This window comes from Aspergillus aculeatinus, assembly GCF_003184765.1.
Source record: "Aspergillus aculeatinus CBS 121060 unplaced genomic scaffold BO66scaffold_29, whole genome shotgun sequence".
In the NCBI taxonomy this organism is placed as follows: domain Eukaryota; kingdom Fungi; phylum Ascomycota; class Eurotiomycetes; order Eurotiales; family Aspergillaceae; genus Aspergillus; species Aspergillus aculeatinus.
In genome coordinates this window covers 158114-176427 of record NW_020291498.1, presented here as the reverse complement: position 1 = coordinate 176427, position 18314 = coordinate 158114, and the positions used below count along the sequence as shown (strand labels likewise).

Sequence of the window (18314 nt, the reverse complement as noted above, 5' to 3'; positions counted from 1 at the left end):
CTACCTTCCTTTGCTCAAGCAATCGTCTCTATCGCTGCGGCAAAGCGCCCACGTTCAAATCGATATGTCCAGCTACATTCCACTGTCAATGAACAGCGACTCGAAAGAAGAACCCCCTTCCTTGTCCCTGCCCCTGCCCCGCCGGTTGGAGTCTCACCTCCCTTAGAACCGCTAGGCCCGTTGGACACTGGACAAGCAGTCTTCCCCATCCGCGTTGACGAATCCTCCGTATAGCATACACGAGCGCCCTCCGCACACGAGCCCGTTCGTGTTCGATGTTCTCCTTCCCCTTGCAGGGCCTGGGAGGAGGTCCTCGGAAAAAGTACCACTGGTGGTGGGAACCCCCCGGCCACTTTCCCGCCTATCTCGCAATGAACGCAGTCCTTACCTGGTGTTTTATCTTGTTTCTCTCTATACCAGAATAAAGGAAGCGAAACGCCTTATGGTTGGGATGGATCTCGAATCCATCCAGCCTGAACCCCGGGTCCAAGCAAGCACGACGGCCACCGCGTGCATGGTAGCTCGAGAATGATATGCTTTATTCATGGATTTGTACGGTAGCTTCTTCCATTCTTCCAAACGAATCCGAAGATCGGAGGCGATCTTCTTATACAATCAGGGGCAGATCTCAACCCCTACCACTCTCTGCCAATGAAAACATTGTTTCATTATCAACAGCCTAGACCAGAACAAACACATACCAAAAAGTAACTATCCATCCAAGGAGAAGATTACCTCACGGCGCGTGATGCAGACCCCCTAGGCGAACACCATTCCGACCCCCAAGTACTGTACAGTATAAAAGCACCACGCGTACACGTCCGCACACCGACTACCTACCCTACTAATTCCATCCCAACCCTATGCTTACCGAGCCACAACCTTCCCACCATCACTTTCAATACTCTTTTTAAAAAAAACCATGAACACGATCCCGGATACCATACGAGAACCCATTGGCAGTCAGTATCTCCAATCCGGAAGGAAAATCGATAGGATGGATTGTAGTCTGCACTACCCAAACCCGGATAAATTCTTACAGTTTATGCACATCTCCCCGCGGAGTTATTCCTTCGCTGCACAGTTGTCTCCTGCTTTTGAGCACCGGTCTTCCCAGCCCTTTTTTGGCATGTATGGATTACTGACGATGGTTCAAATGTGTCAGCCCCGAAGAGATGAGGGCTGAGGTTGTGGGACTGGTCTGTCAAGCCGGCGATGGCTCTCGTGGGTATCCTAGGAATTAAACTCACTCGCGATGAATCATTTCTTCCTGTTACTACTATGCGGGGCAGGAGTATCATGATCGACCGTTTTCCTCGGTCTCGACTTTCAGGCAAAAGTATCCTCTATACCCAAACTCTTTATTAATAGATCTAGATCCATCACTCTGGTCAAAAATACCATGTCTCCTTTAATTCAAATCCCAGCATTGAGGCTACCGAATGCAACAGAGCGTCAGTCACACCATCTCGCAATTATAATCACTAACACATAAGAATCACTTACCACGTTTGGAATCACAACGGTGGTCCCATCCGTCACCTGCGTTCTAACCAACTGCCGCCCATCCGTGGCGGCCGGCACGAATGGATTAGGGTTGATGACCGGTCTGCCCGCGGTGCCCCCTGTGCACGGCACCACATCGCCCAGCGCCGCCCGCGGGATTCCGTCTGTCAGCCCGGCATCCAGCTTATACTGGTTGGCTGTGTTCTGTAGGTACGTCTTGATCGCTTGGGACATGCTTCCTAGCCCGTTGGCCATGAACTGCGCCCGCAGGTCCGGCTGGGACAGATAGTAGGCGACCATCCCGGCCGTGATGGCGGTCGCCTGGGAGGTGCCCGCCGGCTCGACCGCGTAGACATTCAGCTGCGAGGTGTCCACCCCTTGGTCATTGTATCCCACAGTCGCACAGTCGACGTTGGTGCCGATATTGTAAAGGGTGAGAATGCCGCGCTGCTCTTCGTCCCGAAACTGCGAGTTCGGATTGCGACTGTTATCGAACAGAGCGTTTCCGACGACGATCAGGGGCGTGTCGGCGCCGCCCTTGCCCCGGGGGTACAGGTAGTTGAGATCCAATTGCGCAGGCTCACGTTGCTGGGTTGCATCGTTCCCCGCGCTGCAGATCACCGCAACACCGAGGTCATAGAACCACTGCAGGTATTTGTCGAAGACGTCCCGATACGGCTCGTCAAGCGGATTGAGACTTCCGCCCCAGAGGAATGCCTGCCGAGGACCGCCTTTTTCATGAGGTTTAGGTTAGCAGGGAGAAGAAGGGTAGAAATAAGATACATGAGAGGGAAAGGCAGACTTGCCGAAAGACATGGAGATGACGGCGTTGCCCTGGGCGCCATTGTTCACAATATGCCGGTAAATCTCATGGAAGACAAAGGCCGCCCGGCGGGCGCGCATTTCCAGTATCACCCCAGATTTGGATATCACCAGCTCGACGGCGACGAGCCGGGCAGTTTTGCCCATCGAGTGATACGCCCCTGTCGCGAGGGAGGCCATACATGTTCCGTGGCCATTCCGGGGTACGATCGTTAGCCCCGTCTTCCGAGTGCCTACGTCGTCCACGCCGAAGCTGTCATATAGCCGGTCGGCAAAGGACTTGATAGGGCAATGTCAGCATATACCGCAGGCTCCGGACATAGCTGTGTGGCTCTCAACTTACCCCATGCCCAGCCAGGAAGGCGGAGTCAATGACATAGACAATGGGCGCGCCGTTGGCGTTCGCATTCGAGGGATCATTGTAAATCAAGTCGTCGAAGCTCAGGTAGTTCCCATACAGGTTACTGTACCGTGATACCTGAGAAAGCCATTGGAGATGGCCGGGGCTTTGCTGTTGGAGATAGAAGCGACTGTTGGCCGTCGGCTCGATGCGTGCCTGAAGGTGCGGCGGCCTTTCTGTGGCGTTCAGGTTGTTGTCGTTCAACCACAGCTCGTCAAGAGGATTATTCATGGAGCCAGGATGTCTGGACCCCGCTGGGGTGGACCTCTTCTTCGCTGATACTGCGTCATCCAGGGTATCGTCGTTGCTATCCAGGTCAATTTCTCCATCAACACTCCAGGCGTCAACGATTGGATTGCTATTGAACTTTCCGGCGGTGCATTGATCGACGATTCCCATGTAGACGAACTATAGTCACAATGCCTTGGTAAGTACGAGCCGTGGTAGGTGGGGAGTTCGAAGCGAAAAGCTTACGTTCGGCTGCCACGACTCGGTGAATTGAAGAGCCTCGGGATCTTTTGGCAGGGTTGCGACGAAGTCTTGCAACTCCTGAACAGTGGTTCCTTCCACCGTCATGATAATGACCGGGCTCGTGGTAGCTGTGGCGGCACAGGAGGTGGAAGAGGTGGAAGAGGATGTGGTGGAAGTCGCCGTGGTCATCATGGTGGTGGTGGGCATGATGGTCGGTGTCGCGACGGGTGGCGATCCGTTACTTTCGAACCACGCGGCCAGAGTTGCCATGACGAGGACTATGCATTACATAAATGAGTACCAGGTCCTGAACGGCGGTTCTGACACGAAGGCTTACAGATTCCAGTTGCCGAGGCAGCCGCAGAGACAGGGAGTCCGATAGCATTGATCTGTCAAGGTTAGGTCAACATGTTCGTCTTTTGGGGGGGAATCACGCAAACAGACCGTTATCCTAAGTTGAGAGATACTCGCTGCGGCGTCGATGGCCGGGGCAACGCCAGCAGCAATGGCGTCAGAGAGCTCGATGAGATTGGCATTGAGATCACGGATCACCTCGATCATTTGGCTCTGGAGGGCATCCACTAGTATCCAAAATCGTGAGAATCCTAGCCATGGTCATGAAATAATCGACCATACCTGCATTATCCCACTCCTCAAACGCATCTTCCGACACGCGCGGATCGTCTTCGTCAATGGTATCCAGGCGCCGTCCCAACGTCAGCAACCTGTCACCGTTCGCCTTCGCGGCCGACAGACTACTCGACGCCGCATTCGCGTCGCTCTGATCCCCCATCATCTGCAGCTCAATCTCCTCATACTCAATCTGATCCGCACGCTTCACCTTGGCCGAAGAAGACTGCAGCAGACCCTGCAGCGTCTCCAGATGGTTCTGGTATGATTCGAGCACGTGCAGCGCCTGCCAGACACTCGCGTTGTACTGGTGAATGGCGTCTGCCAGCTCCGCGTAGGTGGGATCCTCCCAGGTTCGATCAGCGTAGATCTGCACGCGGTTTCCCCCGCCGCAGGTCTCGCCCGCGTTGCCGGAACAGGGCATGTTGCAGTCGGTGTCCGAGTAGGCTGTTCCGTCGTGGATGGTGTTTCCGACGAAACATTGTCTAGAAGGTTATCGTTAGTCTGTCTACGATATAATGGATGCGGTTGAGGGGAGGAGAAAGAAAGGGACCGTACCTGCTATATTCGACACCCGCGTATCGCCATGCACCGGCTTTGGCGAGGGATACGCAGGCCTCGACTGTCATGCCCGTGGCGTCCTCTTTCGAGTCGGCTACCAGGACACGGGGGCTCTCTTGGTCGGAGTAGCAGCCTAGGAAGGAGAAAGAATCCACTTGGGTTGGTTGGGTCGGGGTTGAAGAGGCAGATGAGGTGGTCGTGGTCGTGGTGGACTTCGATGTCGTCGAAGTGGAAGAGGTTGAAGAAGTGGTAGTGGTCGTCTTGGAGGTGGCAGAGGTGGAAGTAGTGGTCGTGGTAGACTTGCTAGTTGTAGTCGTGGTGCTTGTGGTGCCTTTCGTGGTAGTACTCGTCGTAGTGGTCGAGGAAGGCACGACCGTCGGCAGAGAGGTCGTCGTACTCGAAGACGTCGATCTTGTAGTAGTCGTAGTAGTCGACTCAGCACCGCCGACACATTGATTACTACCACAAGTCTGGCCAGGGCTGCACACGTTACACGCGGTTCCAATACTGCACTGGATGCTGGGGAAGTCGCAGCAGACTGCGTCAGACGTGTAGCAGTTGCCATGGCTGCGCCAATCGTCAGCAAGAATCCCAGCCCACATAGTTTCATACGATAGATCAAAGCTCACCAGCATAGACCACTATCACAGCCAACAGCTTGCAGCGTCGTAGGATCCAAAGCACACCACTGCAACCCGGGCGGCGCGCAGGCGTAGTTGCCCTCGAAATCGATGCACGTCTCCCCAGACGGACAGACCACATCGCTCGGGCAGTCCGACTGCTGGCAAAAGAAGCCATCGGGACAAGAGGGATCTGCCGACGACGTTGCGCGACGGACATTTTTGGGTGCTGATAGAGGGGCTCTTAGGGGACCAGCGGCGGAAGACGCCACGAGGCCCAAGGCATATAGCCAGGCTACTGCCCTGCCCACAGTCATCTTGTTGATGCGCAGATGACCCAAAGCCTATTGATACTCGGTCATTGATCCCTGACTCTGAAGGAATGCATTGTGTTCTTATAGTAGAGCCTCTCGCCGGGGAATGGTGTCGGAGTAGCAACCCTGATAGGGCGGGCTGCCACGCGAGCTGAACAACTGGACCCGCTATACAGTCAGAACTAATGTAGGGACATAGATTTTTCTTCACGCCAAGCCATGAAAACGAGGTGACTATCCTCATCTATGGGGGACCATCAGCCTCAGGGACACTAAAGGACACTAAGAGGCACTAACCCGCCGCTAAAAGACGGGGTTTGTGCCTCATGATTCCCATAAACCCTCACGCAGCTCGTGTTCGGTAATTTGCTTACGCTCGGCAGCTGAAGTAGATTACTGATCCGTCTCCACTACTACGGCGCATGTGGTTTCTGCATGACTCGTCACTGCAGATATATAGTAAATATTGCCCTTGCATGTTCAGTTTGAGGGGAGCTTCACCTTACCCATTTTCTAGTTCACAACCGGCCATGTCCCGGTTGTACGCCCTCTTAGGGCTCCTCGCCTCCGCGGCCGCGCTCAACCCCTCCTGCAGCCCCGGGGGCAACTTCGACCTCACCAAATGGAACCTCCAACTCCCCACGGGAAGCACGGGGAGTCCTCAGACGATCTCGGGGTCGTCGTTAGCCGGATGCAGCGGCTACAGCAGCAGCGTCTTCTACACGGACGGCTCGACCGGCGAGCTGGTCATGACGGTGCCGGGGTCCCCGTCGAGTGCGGGCTGCGTCACCACGCCCAACAGCAAGCACTGCCGGACCGAGTTTCGCGAGATCAGCCCGTCCAGCTGGAGTCCCAACAATGGGAACAATCGATTGCGGGTGACCTTGTCAGTGCCGCAGCCGGACGACTCGTCGCATGGGACGGTGATCGGACAGATCCATATCGATGACTCGATCTCTTCGTGAGTACCAGCTTCCTACCGTTGACTTGACATGAATGCTCATTCGATTGTAGAAAGCCCGTCTGCGAGTTGTTCTACAGCTCCTCCGGCCAAATCACGATGGGGGTGGAGCGCACCCGCGCCGGCGGCGAACTGCTCTACACCACCATCGCCACCATCCCCGTGGGCACGACCTTCACCTACGAGATCCGGTACGAGAGCGGCCAGCTCTCGGTGGCGGTCAACGATGGCGGGTTTGTGCAGCTCTCCCAGTACGAGCTGGCCAACCCCAACAGCTACTTCAAGGTGGGCAACTACAACCAGGGCGACTCGTACTCCGAGGTGCGCATCCAGTTGATCACGGTGACGCACGGGTCGGCCGCCTCAAACACGGGCTCCGCGCACCCCGTGTCGACCATCTCCGTGGCCGGGATCGGGCCGCGGGAGGTTCTGTATGCGCTCGACGCGACGGTGAAGCCGTACCCGTCGCCGACGGGGGCGTGCGCCGCGGCGCCGACCAAGTACTCGGACAGCACGGTCAACCTGCGGTTGTACTATGAAGATAACTGCTGCCATGACGTGGAGACGGCGCATATCGGGACATTCAACGTGTGCCATAACTCCGATGGTCCGTTTGCCTCCATTGAGCAGGCTGTCGGGGCGAATCTGTTCGACCGCGGCATCCATATCGTCGCCTACGATGGGCTGGACTGCACCGGGGGCTCGACCAGTTTTAGTTTGAGTAATAGCAAGGGGTGTCAGGCCGTGACCAGCGGGACCAAATACCAGAGCTTCATGATCAGCGAGCCGCAGACGTGTGCGGTGACGGGCCCGGCCATCGCGAGCGACAACACGGTGACGATGGAGCTGTATTCGGATGTGGGCTGCTGCACCACGGTGGAGACGATCAAGATGGGCAACACAGGGACGTGCCATGAGGCGGACGCGGCGTTTCACTCGTTCAGCCAGGCGGTAGGCACCAACGAGTTTGGGTGGAATATCCACATCCACACCTTCACCGAGTCCGGGTGTCAGGGCACGTACGACTCGTTCTCGCTGTCGAACGCGGCCACCTGCAACAAGAATGGGGTCGCGTGGAAGAGCTTCATGATCGCGCAGGACTGCGCGCGGCACGATCTGACGGCCAAGAATGATAATACCGTGTCGTTGGCGCTGTATCGCGACGGCGAGTGCTGCGTGTTCAATGGCGAGGATATCGACCTGGGGACCGTGGGCAGCTGCCACAATGCCAACGAAAAGTTTGGGAGCATCACCCAGGCGGTCGGACAGAACATGTTCGGGAAAAAGGTCCATGTCCAGCTCTTTGAAGGGGCTGATTGCACGGGGACGATGAAGGACCACAGTCTGACCAACGCGGACGGGTGGTGCAGCGCGGGCGGAGTGGATGAGGAGTTCCAGAGCTTTTGGATCAAGAGACAGTGCGATGCGCACGAGCTGTCTGTGACTGACAGCTATGAAGTGGCGCTGGCCTTCTGGCAGGATGGGAACTGTTGCGACTATCAGACTGAAGCCCAGCAGGGCCGGTTCGTGATCGGCGAGTGCCGCAACACCGAGGCTCCGTTTGGCAGCGTCACGCAGGCCGTGGGCCAGGACGTGTTTGGGAATAACATTCACATCCAGGTGTACGAGGGTCTGGGCTGCACCGGGTCGAGCAAGCGATTCAGCCTCACGAATGCGGATGGGTGGTGCAGTGACGGGGGGGTGGCCGAGCAATATCAGAGCTACAGCATTGCGCCAGAGTGCGGGTGGAAGGATCCTGCGAATACCAACGCTAACACCGTCACCATCGAGTTATACTCCGACGTGTCCTGCTGCTCATATGTCAGCGAGACGGTTCTTGGTGTTGCCAGTACTTGTCATAATGCCCCATCGAGCGGTTCCGTGGCTGGGATGGGCATTGGGGCCGGTTCTTCGTGGGATGGTGCGCTGCTGGAGCTTTACGGTGAGAATGATTGTGCAGGAGACTTCAAGTATTTCGAGTTGTCGGGAGACCTTGCTGGGGCATGTGCTGTTACCGGAGGTGTAGTGGCCAGCTGGCGTTTAGTGGAGAGTCAGCAGGTCAGCAGCTGATTTAGGATAGGAGTAGGAATAGAGGTCTAACCTTTGTAGATCCAAGACAGCCTACTGAGCCGGTAGAATCAGGTTAACGAAGTATTGATGAGAACTTATATAGTGAAATTTTGTAAGAGGTTGATTTTTTCACTGAGAGTGTGTGGAAGATCACTCATCTTGTCTGGATCTGTCCGCCCCGCACTATATTTAGAGGTAGTCGTGAGTGGTGAACGAACCCAAATTAAGATAACACCCCCAAACAAGAACAGAGATTGAATCTTATAGATACCAGGGAGACCCCTGGACCTCTCTTCTCAAGACAGACGCCAAAGAACAATCAGAACATTGTATAGAATCATGGGGCTCTGAAGATTTCCGGGGGGGAACCCCCGGTCCCCCCTTTTTCTATCAGAATAACAAATAGGCTACAAGAGAATAACTTCCCAGAATACCGGGGGAGACCCCCGGACCCCCCTGCCTATGTCAAGGCAATATCACAGACCATGCAATCGAATAGACGAACTGAGAAATCAACAAGAAAACAAGGGATGTACTGCACACCCTTCTTGTGACAGAAGAAGAGGAAACTACAATATCATATAAGAGATTCCTTATAGCCAAACAGATCAACAGAGAGATAGAGAAGCACAGTATCATCAACAAAATTTATTAATCTGATAAGAAGACCGCGGGCGAGCCCCGGGCCTATGAAAACGACCTCCCAAAGACAATCACTCAATCTCCACCACCTCAACCCCCTCTCTCACAGCCTCATTCCTCCCCGGAACAAACGGCAACGCCTCCCTCAACCCCACCAGGAACCTCTCCACGAACCCATCATCATCGACCGGGCCCCGGATACACTCCACCAGCGCGACCCCCTCCCCCTCCCCCTCCTCCTCGTCGGCCGACCCCAGCGACCCAGCATAATCCACCCGGTACCCAAACGCCACCTCGGGCGCCCCCTCCCACGCCGCGCCCACCGTCACCAACCCGACGACATCGACCCCGTCGCGCACGACCACCGGCCAGCACTCCCAGAGCACGCGCTTGCGGCGCGCCAGCTCCGCCTCCCGGCAGGGATCCGGGAGGAAGGTGGCGCGCGCCGGCGCGGCGGTGGGGTAGGGCTGGCGCTCCTCGCGGGGATGCGGGGTGATCACGATCAGGAAGACGCCGTGGGCGGGCGTGGAGACGGCCAGCTGGGTGTAGTGCAGGGTCAGGTCGCCCGGGTAGTTGGTTTCGCGCGGGGTGGCGGTGATGGTGTAGGTTTGGGTCTCGGTGTCCGGGAAGAGGCTGCGCAGGCGGTGGAGCCATTCGGCGTAGCGGTTTGCAGGTCTCATTTTGCGGTTCTCTTCGTTGCCGGGGGTTTTGGTTAGTTGGTGTTGAGAGTGTGGGTGCTTGGTGCGGTTAGTGGGTTGGGGCTGTTTTGTTTGTTGCTCAAAGATTGATACAGAGGTAGACGGAGGTTTTATATCTTACTTCTTTGCTGGGGGTCAATCGATATTGGAGGTTTGTTCCGTGGTGGTGGGATGGCTGCAAAGGACTAGCTGGTGAAGACCGGTTTGTTCTTTGTGGGAGGGCTCTGATCAGGACTGTGCTTTGTTGACTCTCTCTGTCTTGGTTGGCAAAGTCGAGAGAGTATCAGTTGTGGTGACGTGGATGTGAAGATGTGAGTAAGTAGAATCGCTGTTGATGGAGATAACAACTTCGCACTGGAGCTATGACCTGGGCCTGGAGACGGCTAAGCAACAGTTCATCGGTGTAGCTTTGTTCCTGGTTCATATGATGCCAGGGTTGTTGCTGTTTGCTACGCTTCTCACCCTTTATATCGAACTCACTATCAAGTTGATATCAACCGAGCCAAACCTCCAACACCCCAAAGAGCAACCAACTTGAAAGAGTACCACCACCCACAAAGAGCCATCACTCCTCACACACATATAAATAGCCCTCTCATATTGCCCCCGGAATGACCTCGAAACCATTATCAACCTCCACCAAAAAACAACCTACGACACACACACACACACACACACACACTACAGACTCACCACTCAAACCAAACAACAAACCCTCCCACGACAATGGACTTCCCATGGCCGCCCCCAAGCCCACCAAGCGGCAGCAACGCCAGCCTGGCCGACGAACTACCAGACTACAGCACCTCGCCCACCGCATGGCTTGCCGCAGTCGCCAGGAAGGTCTACCCGGCCTCCGACTGCTACCACGGGTGGGACATCCAAATCACCACCGAGGCAGCAGCCCCGGCCTCCTCCTCCGAGGACCACCACAATACCCCCCGCTGCGATGTGATCATGATCTCCCATTCCGCGTCGCGCACCGTGCTGATCCTGGTCGCCGGCCCGGATGATGATGATGAAGCAGACGCCACCATCATCTGGCAGCGCCGCCGGGCGTGTCTGCAGCAGCAGTGGGAACGCCACAACCTGGGCGACGAGTCCGACGAGACCAAGGCGCCGTCCATCCACGGCGCCGTGATCGTCCGCGGCCAGATCATCTTCGGGGAGTACCCGGGCTCTGCCAGCCCATCGTGGGTCAACACCACGGATAACGATGCCCCGTTGGAGCCATGGCGGTTGTCCGAGAATGAAGGCAGGGCCTGGTTTGCCGATAAGCTGCTGGAGATCCGGTTGTCTGCTGGGGAGCCCCGCTATGAGGTGGCGTACTGGGTCTGGACGAAGCTGGGATCGTATGCGGACTGGCTGAATCTTGGGAAATACGACCCGCTTGAGTTTGAGTAAACAATTCACCACACCCACCCCATTTGTGGTTGTGTCATGGTCTGAGGTTGTCATAGTCTGAGGAAGATTTCACAATTGAATTTCAAAGATATTCTGATATTATAAGTTTGATGCATCGTAGTAACCACACCTTATTGCAACTTTATTCCCTTTTCTTGTCCGCGAGTTCGCCCTCCTCGGCGAACCGCAGGCGCTTGCCGTACACCCACTTGGTGCGGCCGAGAAGAGTCCCCGCCGCGAATCCCAAGTACGCGCCTGCCAGAATGGTGATGGGGAAGGCTTGCCACGGACGGTCCCTATGGATCATTAGCATGTCATATGAACCGACTAGTATCATCACCCTTGAACCATGCACTGCACGCCCAGACACTGCATCCCACTCAAACAAATAGGCAATGAACTCACCAGTCCAATGGAATAGGCACCGCGCCCAACCAAGCCCCAACGCAAGTCCCCAACGCCGCTCCCCACACGGCATCAGCCGGTCGACCCGCGCCCCAGACCTCCCTCCAGACCGCCCCATCAACCCCATGCACGTAAACCAAGGGCACGGCCGTCAGGAGAGCCATATGCGCCGCACAGAGCGCCGTCTGGGCATGGTGCGTGGTGAACGGGGCGCCGAAGAGAACGAGGAGGATGGCCAGGACCGGGGTGGCCAGGAGGGCCGTCAGGATGAGGGCGAGGAGTGAAGGCTGGACGAGTTCGCACATTAGCATGGTCTTATCTAGTACATCGTAGCAGTAAGCGTAGCATAGATTCTGCTACACTTGCACATGTCACAACAATCTTGCAAGAAAAAGCACTTACAATAACCTTCCCTCCCAATCCACCCAGCACCCCACCCCCTACGCCAGCGCCCGCGCCGCCGCTTCCACCACTACCGCCCTTGCGACGCGCAGGCCGTCCCGGACGGAGGATGATGTTGCTCGAGCTGGAGCTTGTTCCGGAGGGGGTCGCACCGGAGGAGCTGCTGCCCGGGGTGTTGTCAAGCGACCCGCCCGCCGGTGGGAGACAGATGATCGCAAACACGACCTGACTGGCGGCCAGGAACGGAAGCGCGTTCAACATCTCCGACACGGGATCGTTGACGAGTTGGGGGAAGCGGACGGCGAATCCCAAGAGAACGGCCGCGGGGTGGGCGAAGGAATAAATGCGCGCGAGCTGCGAGGGGAGGATGCGAACGGGGGGCGAGGACTTGAGGATCGGCGGGGGGCCGCCGCCGCTGTTGCTGCTGCTGCTACTGCTGCTACTGCTGCTGCTGCTGTTGTTGTTGACGTGGATAGCGGACATTGCTCCGGTCGCTGTGGGTGAGGCAGGAGAGGAGACCATCTTGTGCGCCAGAAATTGACAAGAAACAAAGCTGTCAAGATGGGGGTGGAGGCAGCTCGGGGAAAAAGAAGTTGGGAGAAGGAGAGAAGGGGAGCCCCGGAGAAGGCGGAAGCGGAAAGAATCGAGGCCGGGTGCCTCAGGTGTCAACAGCTCGGGGGGTAGAGCACAAACAGTACAAACAGTACAAACAGTACAAACGGATCTAACTACTGCACCGCGCGCGCACATTGACCACAAACCAGGTGAGTACAACCTACACTTACACAACTCTTTCACTCTTCTACTCGTTGCTCATCTACTTATCACACAGCGAGATTCTGTACGTCTACATCGCTTTTATTCAGCGCTACCCTTTCCCGAACTAATCAATACATACATCAGTCGTAACCCATAAAGCATCAGGCGCAGCTGCAGCCAAAGTATGGCAGCACATTCCTCCCTGCACATCCTCATACATAACTTCGCCTGTCTCATCTAGGACAGTTCTCGTCATCCAAAATCCGGAACATAACAAAGGAAAAAGTACACAGAAATTCTATGACGGTACACTAGGCCCCGGTCCGGACTCAGCCTTCTCTTCGTGAACCGTCTGCAATGGCTCGGAAGGAGGCGCTGCTGCTACTGCCTCAGCGGAGTCTGTGGGGTGATCCGTGGGTATTGTTGGTACAGTGGGCTCAAAACCGGCCACTTTAGGCTCCAGAGGTTCAGCGCCCGGCTCAGTGACAGAGTCAGTGCCAGGCGCAAGGCTAGGCTCAGCACTAGGCTCCGTACTTGGCTCCGTACTTGGCTCAGTGCCAGGTTCGGTGCTGGGCTCAGTATTCGGCTCCGTGCTAGGCTCAGTGGAACTCGTCTCCGTAGGAACAGCAGCTGGGGCATCGGAAACGGCCGGGACCACGGAAGCCTCAGCAGCAGGTGCAGGGACAGCAGACGTCATAACTGGGCTCTCAGGCATGTGAGGCTCTTCGGGAATCGGTGGCGGGAGTCCAGAGCCAGGCAGAGGGGACACCGGAGAACCGACGGTCGCATCCTTGGGGTGGCTAGTCGAATCGATCGGTGCCGGTCGGTGTCGCACATCTGTAGCGGAAGGTGAGAGCGGTTGCGTTGAGATAATCGAATCCGCGTCGTTCACAGGACTGCGCGTGCGATCGCGCTCCGTGGAATCCTTGACGCCATCTCGCACTTGAGCAACCTTGGCTTTGAATTTCCCAAACAGACTACGCTTTTCCGGCTCCGACGCCAACGACGCTTCTCGCGAGCCCCCGGGGTTGCTGACTTCGGCGTCGAGACTTAATGGTTGGTAGCTCGGGTCGTTGGCAAACTGCTGCAGGTCTGACGGGGAGCTCCTGCTGGCATGGTGCCAGCTGCCGATCGAGCTGGTACTCCGGTCTGCGCCCGGAGTCGACGCCATGAGCGGGGGCGAACCCAAGCCCAGGCCAATCTGCTCATTGCTGCGCTTGGACGACCGTGGGAATCGCCAGCTGCGGCGGTGTTCCTTGCGTTCTGCGCGCGACGCCTCTTCCGCCGCATCTACATCCGAGTAGTCCGTGAACGACGACCGGGAGTTCATCGACGGGGTGCGAGATCCGTAGGGTCGGAGCGAGGTGTCGCCCATCTGGCCGCCCTCAGTCTGCGAAGCCTGCTTTTCGGGCCGACCTTCTCGCGGTGGGCTCAGTTCATCGGAACTAGTGGTTTGGGGAGGACGAGGAGTTGCGCCGCCCACCTCATTGCCAGCATCCGTCGACCGAGGCCCATGCAGAATCGCGGCCAACCCAGGCTCGGATGTCGCGGCTTGCAGCGAATGAGAAGAGCTCTGCGCACTCTCGCTCGCGCTGCCGGGAATTCGTTTCTTCTTCAACCGATTCGGCTGTCGGGGTTCCCGGCCTTCTCCGCTCGGCGGTGGTGATTTGGAGAAGAAACTCGACAGCTTGCGCTCCCGCGTCGGAGTCACCACAGCGGGCGGGGGAGATACCGTTCGCGCAGCAGGAGGCAGGCCTTCATGCAGTACCGGTCGCTCTGTGACTGGTTTTAGTGGCACGGGCTTCTCGGTTGGAGTTGACCCATTTTCAACGTTCGCCCTGGGAATCGGTCCATGGGTCGACGAGTGAACATAGACAACCCCCACCCCAGTGCCTGTTGTTGCAGGTGGAGATTGGGGGTTGCTGGGCTGTGGGCTAACCGCTGGTTGAGGGTTGCTCGGTTGTGGGAGAACTGCTTGCTCGGGTACTGCTGGCGCAGGGGTCGATTGCACGGGAGGCCGGCCTGGCATGAGCTGCGCAGGGATGGGCGGCCTAGACGCAGGCTGCGCTTCGCTGGGTGGAGGGACAGGAGAGGGCTGGGTGTTATTAACGGTGGTAACGTTAGGTGGTGATTGGATGGTAGTACTGGAGGTGCTGGACAGGGTTTTGTCCTCCTCCTCAACGGTGGGTGGCGCACGGCTGGACGATCGGGAATGTTGCGCGGAGGTGCGATTCGACGAGTTCAACCCGGTCGACTCAACAACCCGTCCATAGCGATGGGGAGGAATGGCTGGGGACATCTTGGAGGGCAAGGTGTTGCTGCGATGCACACCCGCTCCGCTCATCGAGGGTGGCGTCGCCGGGCTGGCGTTGTTCGAGTTGCGCGAATTCCGCGACGAGACAGACACATTCCTGCGAAGGCTTTCGTACTTGCGGAAGCTCTCCCCGCCGCCACTAGCACTCGAGACGGAGCGTCGGATGTTGGTGGAATGAGTAGTGGGCCGGCGCGTCACACCTCCTTCGACCTCCTTGAGTGTTTGTTCATCAGCAGCCGTCCCGTTCATTCCGAACAAGAAATGGTCCTGATTCTCAATCAGGAAGATCAGCACATCCTGGCTCAGCTTGTATTCGTCCGGCGACATGTCGTGTTGCGGATGCGACAGCAGCCCGGGCTGGAAAATAGCGGACAGGTTGGCGGAGGTCATGCGGTTCTGGTCCGATTTCGATGCGAAAACCGCGAGAAGATCCAGAATGTAGAGGAGCAGTTGCTTGTTCAGAGGGGGCAACTCGCGGATCAGCTGTTGGTACGCGGCAACGGCCTTCGCATGATCAAAGGCCTCCGACTCGTTGGGAGGGGCATTGTTCTGCATTTGTTCTTGAACTTGTCTTTGGTAGGTGCGGAGCGGCTCGCGGAAACGTTCGTAAAAGTCCAAGGGGACGATCGGCTCTGGTAGTTGGTTGAGGTAGCGTCGCAGCACGTTGGCTGCGTCGTGCACTGTGTATCCCGTCCAGTCGAGGCCTTTGCCATATCGCTCGGGGGAGTCGAACACCTCTTGAAGGTCCTTGATGCGTTTGGCAGACCCGCTGAGACGGAAGATACCCTCAACGTCGGTCGCTAGACCCCTGGATCAGTCCTGGTCAGAATCAGCGAAGAGCAAGACCGGCATACCTTTCTCCTTCAAGAACACCCCACACTTGGCCACCACGATAGGCACATAGCCGTAGATGAAGCTCTCTCCGTTATCGTTGGTCAGCGAAATGGCGACATTGGCGTACTTGATGCTGACGTTGAGCGGGACGCCGAAGATACCCTGCGGTTTCTCTATAGATTCATGATCAGCGCATGACCCGCAAAAAAAAAAAAAGACCCTCGGCTAGAGTAATGGAAACAGGCAGTCGGACTCTGTCCGATGCTAAGGGGAGCAGACCGGGCCTGGACCGGATGCGAGTCATGGTGTCTCCCAGCAGTGACGCAGATCAACAGCAGATGACCGCATCGCATCTGGCACCACCCTTGCACTGCAGCCTCCCAGGCCTCAGCCTCAGATTTGTTCCTCCACGCAAACATACCTTTCGGTTCCTCCTTGCGAGTGTTTCTTTTGAACTGCCTCCACCAGGAAGCCAGATCCCGTTTCGAAGGCGGCGAGGTTGCGATGACGTCTGGCTGGGCAGTCGGGGGCGGAAGTGGGTGCAGCGGCTCCACGCCCGCGTGCGATTTGCCCGTGACCATGGTGAGGAGGAAATGCGCGACGGAGACGAGGGTTGGGAGGAAGGGGGGGGGAGAGGGGCGAGATGCGACACTGGCGGTATTGAAATAGAGAAAGTAGCGACACGACCAGACCAGACCAGACCAGACCCAGCTAGCAAAAAAGAAAAAAAACCGAGGCTGCTGTCACCGCCCTCGCGTTGGCGCAAGAAATTCCGGGGCTGGGAAGCGTTGATCCCAAAATAGCACGAGGGCTAGTCAGGCAGCGGATTTAGGTGCCGCGCCGTCGGGGAAACAGCGTACAATGGGAGGGGAAACCCGGGGAAATGGGCCCAGGTGCGTCTCGAACGGTGTAGGGCGATCGAGGGGAAAGGAAACGAGAAAGAGAGAGAAACGGGGGAGGGAGAATGTGAGAGGGGTGGATAGAAGGGGGAGAGAAAAGAAATCAGGAGGAGGAGGAGGAGGAAGAGGAAGAGGAAGAGGAAGAAGAAGAGGAAGAAAGGGAGACGAACAGGCAGGGATGATAGATGGGCGGGCGGGATGAAAGGGGAGCGAGCCAGAGCGTCACAGTTAGGTAGAGTAAGTTAGTTAAGTGGTAAGTGGTAAGTGGTAGTGAAGTAAGAGAGGGAAGCCACAAAAGCGAATCAATCGATTTCTCGATAGGCACGGGGACGAAAAGCTGCACAACCCTGTCAGGTGTTGAATTTTGGTAGAGTGGTTGTTGTTGGAGGTGGGCTTTTTTTTGGTGTTTTTCTTTCTTTTTTTTTAGAGGTAAAGAGAAAGGAGGTAACTTAGATAGAGAGAGGTACTGTACTGTAGGTGATAAAAAGAGGGAAGATTATCACACTCGACGTTGTCGTCGTCGTCGTCGTCAGTTTTGCACACACCCACACTCTCACTCGTTCCCAATCACTAGCAGACCACGCACACACAATCCACTTCAAGAGTGGACTGACAGAGAGAGGGCTGACTTTTGGACCCTCCGACAGGGTGCAAAGGAGGTGTGCGTGCTGGTCGATCCGGGGATGAAGAGCCAATGACCATCATCGGCAAAAGGGGGGCAAACGGAGGAAGGAGACTGGTCCAGAAGAGATCGTCAAAGACCAAAGACGGACACGAGTCTGGTACTGGACTGGATTGATGATGGTGATGGATGGGGAAGGAGGAAATTGGAGAATGAATGATTGATTGATTGTTGGTTGATGATTGATGGACGTCAGTCAATTGATGGGGAATAATAAGAATTCGGAGGGCGGGACCGGAGGAAGAGAGAGCGAAAGAGAATTGACAATTTTGACAGAAGGAGAGTACACAGTAAGTCAAAAGGTAAAGGATGGGGAACAATAATGCCCGCCCCTCTCTTTAGCATTGATCGCCTATCGGATGTGAGGTATGTAAATTGGAAGAGAGAGTGCGTGCGTGTGTATGCGATTGAGTATAGATTAGTAGTGAGTTACTTGGTCTAAGTACTGTACATATAGCACTGTACCGTAGACTTAAGACTATCAATTATCAAAAACGAGGGAGGAAGGAAAACGATTAAATGTCAATAATTCTCCATCTTATTAATCTTCCGGAGCGGTGCATCGAAAAGATGTCGATGATTATCGTTCGAACCCACTTCGGATGGATGTCTCCTCGAACCAGTTCCAGGGATCCAGGGTTTCTGGCACGAAACGACAGAAGCAAAGGGGATTATTCCCTGGGCTTTTCCCTTTCCCTTTCCTCTTTTTTCTCCCGTCTACCCTTTTACCCTTTCCTTCAGACCCATGATCCGACGGTTCTGGCCCTGGATCTAGTCAGTCTACTAGGCGGTTCTTCAATCATTCCGTTACGACGGTTGGATTAATCTGCTGCTAACTACTGCAGATCGAGCCACTAGCAGGAGGCCCAACAGAGTGAGACACTCAATCCACCTAAACTGCTAGTCTAAGCAGTCGGAGT

General features: G+C 56.2%; 6 protein-coding genes across 6 annotated transcripts; 2 read left to right on the top strand and 4 right to left on the bottom strand.

Annotated features, from left to right (window-relative positions):
* Nucleotides 1-1332: 1332 nt before the first annotated feature.
* On the bottom strand, nucleotides 1333-5327 carry BO66DRAFT_453294 (uncharacterized protein; the record flags this gene model as incomplete). The annotated part of the gene is made up of 10 exons (XM_025651988.1): nucleotides 1333-1435; nucleotides 1507-2223; nucleotides 2290-2607; nucleotides 2672-3136; nucleotides 3203-3477; nucleotides 3537-3588; nucleotides 3644-3780; nucleotides 3836-4314; nucleotides 4388-4957; nucleotides 5020-5327. 10 exons carry the CDS (start codon nucleotides 5325-5327, stop codon nucleotides 1412-1414), a joined length of 3345 nt encoding a protein of 1114 aa, XP_025503090.1. The 3' UTR covers nucleotides 1333-1411.
* Nucleotides 5328-5854: 527 nt separating this feature from the next.
* Nucleotides 5855-6636, top strand: BO66DRAFT_325069 (polysaccharide lyase family 7 protein; the record flags this gene model as incomplete). The annotated part of the gene is made up of 2 exons (XM_025643856.1): nucleotides 5855-6285; nucleotides 6339-6636. Coding segments are annotated over 2 exons (729 nt in total), but the record flags the coding sequence as incomplete, so codon positions are not given.
* Nucleotides 6637-9068: 2432 nt separating this feature from the next.
* On the bottom strand, nucleotides 9069-9894 carry BO66DRAFT_453287 (uncharacterized protein; the record flags this gene model as incomplete). Its single annotated transcript, XM_025651987.1, has 2 exons — nucleotides 9069-9734; nucleotides 9817-9894. Coding segments are annotated over 2 exons (744 nt in total), but the record flags the coding sequence as incomplete, so codon positions are not given.
* A 433-nt stretch (nucleotides 9895-10327) lies between these two features.
* Nucleotides 10328-11181, top strand: BO66DRAFT_103866 (uncharacterized protein). Its single transcript, XM_025641775.1, has one exon. It carries the CDS (start codon nucleotides 10422-10424, stop codon nucleotides 11097-11099), a length of 678 nt encoding a protein of 225 aa, XP_025503087.1. The 5' UTR covers nucleotides 10328-10421; the 3' UTR covers nucleotides 11100-11181.
* Nucleotides 11182-11241: 60 nt separating this feature from the next.
* BO66DRAFT_402246 (PIG-F family protein) lies at nucleotides 11242-12428 on the bottom strand (the record flags this gene model as incomplete). Its single annotated transcript, XM_025648810.1, has 3 exons — nucleotides 11242-11395; nucleotides 11505-11791; nucleotides 11907-12428. 3 exons carry the CDS (start codon nucleotides 12426-12428, stop codon nucleotides 11242-11244), a joined length of 963 nt encoding a protein of 320 aa, XP_025503086.1.
* A 323-nt stretch (nucleotides 12429-12751) lies between these two features.
* BO66DRAFT_472066 (putative Rho GTPase activator (Sac7)) lies at nucleotides 12752-16432 on the bottom strand. Its single transcript, XM_025652922.1, has 3 exons — nucleotides 16235-16432; nucleotides 15834-15986; nucleotides 12752-15779 (listed from the first exon to the last, which is right to left on the bottom strand). Exons 1-3 carry the CDS (start codon nucleotides 16392-16394, stop codon nucleotides 12964-12966), a joined length of 3129 nt encoding a protein of 1042 aa, XP_025503085.1. The 5' UTR covers nucleotides 16395-16432; the 3' UTR covers nucleotides 12752-12963.
* Between the last annotated feature and the right edge of the window lie 1882 nt (nucleotides 16433-18314).